Source organism: Miscanthus floridulus, chromosome 10 (assembly GCF_019320115.1).
Source record: "Miscanthus floridulus cultivar M001 chromosome 10, ASM1932011v1, whole genome shotgun sequence".
Taxonomy (NCBI): domain Eukaryota; kingdom Viridiplantae; phylum Streptophyta; class Magnoliopsida; order Poales; family Poaceae; genus Miscanthus; species Miscanthus floridulus.
The window spans coordinates 79167682-79173969 of NC_089589.1; the positions used below are offsets into that span (position 1 = coordinate 79167682).

At 44.9% G+C, this 6288-nt stretch overlaps 1 protein-coding gene across 2 annotated transcripts; it reads left to right on the forward strand.

The window, feature by feature from the left end:
* Positions 1–2613: 2613 nt before the first annotated feature.
* On the forward strand, positions 2614–6266 carry LOC136484937 (uncharacterized). 2 transcript variants are annotated; one of them, XM_066481900.1, is made up of 2 exons: positions 2614–3353; positions 4957–6266. In XM_066481900.1, the coding sequence occupies exons 1-2, from the start codon at positions 3004–3006 to the stop codon at positions 6053–6055; spliced, it is 1449 nt and encodes a 482-aa protein (XP_066337997.1). In that variant the 5' UTR covers positions 2614–3003; the 3' UTR covers positions 6056–6266. The 2 variants fall into 2 exon arrangements, with proteins under 2 accessions (XP_066337997.1, XP_066337998.1); XM_066481901.1 differs by having other exon boundaries at positions 3216–3935.
* Positions 6267–6288: the final 22 nt, after the last annotated feature.

Genomic DNA, 6288 nt, shown 5'->3' on the forward strand with positions numbered 1-6288 from the left:
GGTTTGACTCTATGAATGTTATGTACAGAGGCATTGGGTTTATATAGGTGATGTTGGCTTCTGCGCACTGGTTATAGGCCTACCCTTACTGCTGGGTGTTTGGTCGCCATGCGAGTAAGAAGTTAGGGTAGTATGCGGCTGCTAGAGTAGATGGGTGGATTTGATTGAAGTTAAGACTTGGGTAGATTGGACAATATGGTTGTTGAGGGGGTGCGGTGAAGGTATGGTTGACTTCTCTTGCGGGTGTTGTGGCGAAGGCTGTGGGTTTGCTCTGTTCTTTATCCTCTCTTGAGTTTCCTTCGCATCTGGGCAATCTCTAGTGATGTGCCCTTTGTTCTCTCCATGAAAGAAACAATACTACCTTCACTATCTTTGGTCCTGGTTCTTGTTCCACTTCTTCACTTGATTGTATTTCTTGCCTTCGTACTGCCTCTAAGGTGCTTTGTTTAGGACTGCCTCCGGCATCTGCTGCCCTTGTTGGCTACTCCCTTGCTGCTCTATATTGAAAACTTGTTGATCTAGCGCTTGTTGAGGCTGTGACTGGCCTTGATTTCTGTTGCTCCTTTGAGTTTTCATGTTGCTCCCTTGGTATTGCTTGTTCTGTTTTGCACCTCTAGCCTTCTGCGAAGGTAGTTGTTGGACCTGCAATATTTCTGAAACTCATTGTACAACTCCTCTATTGTGCTTGGCTTTTCCCGAGCTAGATGAGCTGCGAAGGTTCCAATGCGGAGACCTTTGATTGCGGCTTCAATTGCCGAATCTTCTGGGACATTTGGTGCCTTCGCTTTCAGCTGCACGAATCTCTGAAAATAGTCCCTTAGGGCCTTGCCTTGATTTTGCTTGCACTAGAACATATCCATCGAGGTCAGGGAATTAGTGGTAAACCCTTTGAAATTGGCTATGATTTTGTCGTGGAGGCCTTCCCAAGAATATACCGAACTTGGCCTCAACATAGAATACCATGCCAATGCATCACCTTCGGCTGCAATAACGAATGATTGGTCAGGACAGTGTCATTTCTGCCTGCGGAGGCTACAACTGCCTCAAAGCTCATGGTGAACTGTCGCGGATCTAACTTTCGTTTGAATTTGGGTAGGGTGATGGGTTTGTAGGAGGAGAGCCAAGGTGAGCTTTGGATTCCTTCGGATAATGGAGATTTTGAGTCTATAGCTCTGTGGACTGTTGGTAGAGCGTAAGGTGTGTCGAAGGTTGGCTGGGCGGCCATGCCCAGCGAAGGGGTTGGCTTTGATTTGCTGAGTGGCGCTGGTTGGGTGTAATGGAAATAGGCTGGCTGGGCTGCATGCTTTGTATCTTCACCTGCAACACGGCCAACTGTTGCCTGATCTCTGTTGCCTGAAGGGACGCCTGAACTACTCTTTGGCTTGTGGCGAAGGTTGCAGCTAATCTATCTCTTTCTTGCTGCGTACTCTGCAACTGGGCAAGCTGTTGAAGCACTTGCTCTGGGGTGGGATTTAGGTCTGGTTGCTCTTCGCCCGCCACAGGCTGCTCCTCTATTAGTGTCTCTTCTATGTCTTGATTTTTGGGAGCGCTGGTGTAGGTGCTGCGGGCGCTACGCCTGGACCTTCCCCTTGTAGTAGGCTCCACTGATGCCCTGGCATAGGCTGCTCTTTTTTCTGGCCATTGTGGGATTTGCTTGGCCAACACGCGGTGGGCACCAATGTTGGGAAATCGGTTCCTCGCAGGATGGAGGAGCGAAGGTCTTCGCCTGGCCGGAGGCTCCAGGCGAAGGTGATCGGACAGGTGGGTCCGAACACAATTAGGGTTTCATAAATGTATTCACCAATCTCCACTTACATAGGATCCGGTTCCCCCTTTTATAGGGCACCATACACAGGGGTACTACTTTACATCTTTGCCCTTTGACAGCTAGGGCATATTCTCATGGATATTCCTATACAAGCATAAGCTACTAGGGGCATCTCTAGCTTTCTCTGTCCCAACCGCCTTTGCTTCCTGGGCCTTAGCTCCCGGCCCGTCAGCGCCCCATCTGCGCCGCAAGGGTCCCCTTGGTCGCGCGGAGGCTCCAGCGTTCCTGTCACAACCTCCGTCCTGAACGCTTACGCCTCTGTTTGGGCCTTCGTCCTCAACGCCTTCCCTCCGTGCCATTCTTGGTCGCAGCCCGCAGCTTCCGGTGGCCTCTGCCTTCGCCTCCGTACCTTCGCCAGACCAGGAGGTGTAGGCGAAGACTATTTTCCATGATGCTTGTAAATCATTACTTTCATAGCTTGGTTAGTGTTTTCAGTCCGTTCGTAAGTTTGCCTCCGCAGCTCAGATATCTGTTTCCCAACATATTTGTTTTCTAAGAACAAAGATAAATCGTTGTTCCGCTTGTAGGCAATATGACCATCAATAATGAGGTGTTTGAGGAAGCTTCAACAATATCGGGATCTGCTGGTTGAGGTCTTAGTCTTTTGAAGGTGCTCATTAGAGTTAAGTGTGTGCGTACGTTCATAACGCTGAATGTTCTACGTAAGAATATTTATATTTGTGATGTGATTTGTAAAAATATAAATAAACAGTTGCGTATCCCACGAAAACATCCGAACTCAAATAAAATCCAAGAGTACATGTACATGGATAATGGTCCAAGGTCAGGAGATGATTGTCAAGCTGGTAAAATCAAAAAAGGAATCCCCTTTTTCTTACACGTGACTTGCATGCATCTTTCCGCCGCTATCCTTCCTTGCCACATCTCGACACGGATGAGGATCCTGTGATCTCACGGAGCTGCGCACACACTCTCACGAGGTATTGGTTACCAAGCAAGTACCCCAAATATCTAGTATTATATTCCTCACGAATCACACGTGATTTAAGCGCATGTCTCTCTATCCTTGTATCCACATCGATAGGACAGCCCATGATTATGTATAAATTAAAGACAGGATAAAGATCGAGTCCCAAATCGTAGAAGCACAAGCACCAACGCACTCTGAATACTACATACATATCATAAAACGAAGTAGAAGAGGAGCAACAGTAATGTTGTCATCAGTGCCCATTTGTGCTGCTCTCCGGTCCAAAAGCAACAGCAAGTACCTGCGCTACTCTGCGGACGACGGCAACGACGCGGCCAACAGCCAGCTCCTTCGGCTCATCGGCGACGACGCTGAGAGCCCGCTCTCGAGGTTCTACGTCGAGCCGTCGTCCAAGAATGACGGGCTTGTTCATATCAGGTGCAGCTACAACAACAAATACTGGGTCGCCCAGCAGGGGCATGCTGACGAATGGAGGATCGCCGGCAGCGCCGACACGCCGGAGGAGGACCTGTCCCAGCAGTCATGCACGCTGTTCCAGCTCAAGCATGTCAAAGGCGATCTCAGAACCATCAGGTTTTCTTTCTTTATCAGCACTTCTTCTCAACAAGGTTGCGTTCTGCCACTACTTTTTAATAGAAGGGGTTACCAATGGATATTTGGAAACGAGTAAAATGCATAGCCGGTTCTCAAACTTATTTGGATCTTTCATGTCGGTCGTCATACTAATAAGTACATTATTTTGGTCCTTAAACTTGTTGAAGTGTGTCTTGCTGGTCCTCTACTCAAAAATTGCAAACGGAAATCAAGGACTGAAATGATGCAATTGCAATTTGTGAGCATAAGGTCCGCCACGACACTCCTCGACAAGTTTCAAGATTGGTCATGGACTTTACTCTTAAAAATTAATTATGAAACTATCAAATATATGAACCTTGATCACAAGGGACTTACATATATATGGTTGAAATGAGGCCCCGCTAATACTAAAATATCTCCCTTGGACTAAATAGCCAACATGAGACAGGTATCCTACGGAATATGGACAAGACTACATAGAGAAAATATCTGTTCTCTTGTACTATACACTGAGAACGACACTTTTGCTGATCCAGCTCAACTTGCTTCAATTTCTTTATCATTTCTCCTATATTTCAGGTGCCTAAATTTTATCTGGCAATACTCCTGTACCACCAAGTACAAGTAAATTGTTATTTTTGTAATCTGTTATTTGTCTTTGTGCAAACTTATTAAAAATAACAACTTACATAATTCATTTTCATGGAGTATTGATATAATTTAAATTGAGTTGTCAATGTCATTGATATTGATATGTAGTTTATGAAGGGAAATGTTTCCACGCATGAAAAACTATTAATATAAGTATTTATCCTAATGTATATATATTTCATTTACTTGGTCTCATGGGGCAACGTAGCACTGTGTGTACTTTTAACTTAAGTATCAAGCTATTATGGAAAATAATTGGATAGCCATAAAGTATGTGATATATTTCTAAATTATGTATTTCTGCCACTATTGAGTTAAAAGTAACAACTTACAAACTTAGAGGTTACTTTACATTATCGTTCATAATTGCATATATAAGTAGGTAATTTTTATACAAAATTAGGGGGTTATTTTAAATTTATTTTTATAATGGCAAAAGTGGGTAATGTTGATGCAAATTTAGGTGTCATTTTGAGTTACATTTCAAAATGACGGAGGTGGGTAATTTTTTATAAAACAAAACAGATCCGATGGTTATTGTTGGTGATGATGATTAGATTCTATCAATAAAGCGGCCAAATGATTTTGATTCCTGTGATAATTTTGGATTCATTTTTTTCTAGCACATCTTATGAGGATCAACATGGAGACTCCATTGGGGAGCCTCTGATCCTGGATTAATTGAATATGTGCCATTCAATTTACAACAAAATTTGAGGCTAAGATCTTTTGCATTCATAGTTAAAAGTAATCCATGCATTTAAAAAAAATGTTTGCAGCAATATTTGAATAGTCCCGGTGCACTGTTATATATTGGGCGTCGCTGTGAAATAAATTTATTCATAGTTGCCATGATGTTTAAGAAACAAATTTTATACTTTCCCTCCCTCGTCTAATTAACCATTTTTTCAGAAATATTTTCACTTTGTGATTGTATTGTACGATATAGGTTCTTTCATGCTCGGCTGAGGAAATATGCTGGCATTTTTTCCTCTGACTCGAAATGGGCAAACGAGAGCAACCAAGACTTCTTGTGCATGGGAGACGAAGAACAATCTGAACAATTTGTTCTTGAGCTGTTCCAATGGATGTTGCCCAAATATGTGTGCTTCAAGGGTGATAATGGCAAGTACCTCAGTGCACAGTCACTACACAACAAACCCTTTCTGGTCTTTGAATCCGAGGATATCAATGATCCAACCGTGAGGCACACTACCACGGCCAGTAGAGATGGTACCATGCGGATAAAATCTGATCACTTCGGACGGTTCTGGAGGAACTCTGGCAGCAGCGGCACAGGGTCATGGATACATGCAGACTCCACCGACGACACCAGCAACAACGACGACCCCAACACGCTGTTCCAAGCGTTTTATACCGGTGGAGCAATTGGGGTTCTGAACCAAGGAAGCAACCAGTACTGCAAGAGGCTAACGACGAAAAACGTGGAGCACGGCCTCTCTGCTACCGGAACTCGGTTTGAGGCGTGGTCCAGACTGCAGTTCGAAGAGCCTGTCGTATCCCGGGAGATCGACCACGTCCATTTCAAGGACATGCAGGCGGTGATCGTCGGCGACGACAGGTACACTGTTCTCGCGACGGCGTCGGTCACCAACACCACCTCGTCGACCATGCCCGCCGTGAAGCTCGCCTTGGATTACACGCTGGAGGAGACGTGGGGATGGTACTCCACGGTGACGCTCAAGTCGCCAGTCCGGACCTCCATCACCTCACCGTTCGTGTACGTGCAGTACGGTTTCCTGGCGATGTCACCGCGGTTCTTCCACGGGCTCATCAGCTGGGGAGCCGACCACAAGAAGCACTCCAAGGTGAGTGAAGAGTACGTCGTTGACGTGCCGCCGATGACTAAGGTGACAGTAACCTGCCAGGGAGTAGCGGCCAGCTTTGAGGTGCCCTTCTCGTACCGGCAGACTGACAAACTGATAGACGGAGAGGTGGTCACCCTTCAATACGATGATGGCAACTTCTCCGGTCGGAATGTCCACAGTATCTATTACGTGACCAGAGAAGAAAAGATTGGTCAGTAAGCCATATATTATTATATTATATTGGCAGTTAATTTGAGCGAATGAACTGTGTATATTATATGTAACGTGTGTATCAGGAAAATAAACTGTTGTCAAGCATAAATGTAACATGAATGACTATGATATGTATGTGTGTACGTATGTGACTGTAAGTATATGCCTAAATTTGTATATCCATATGAGATATCAAAGCAATAAGAACTAAAGACCATGTTTGTTTGAATTTATCCACC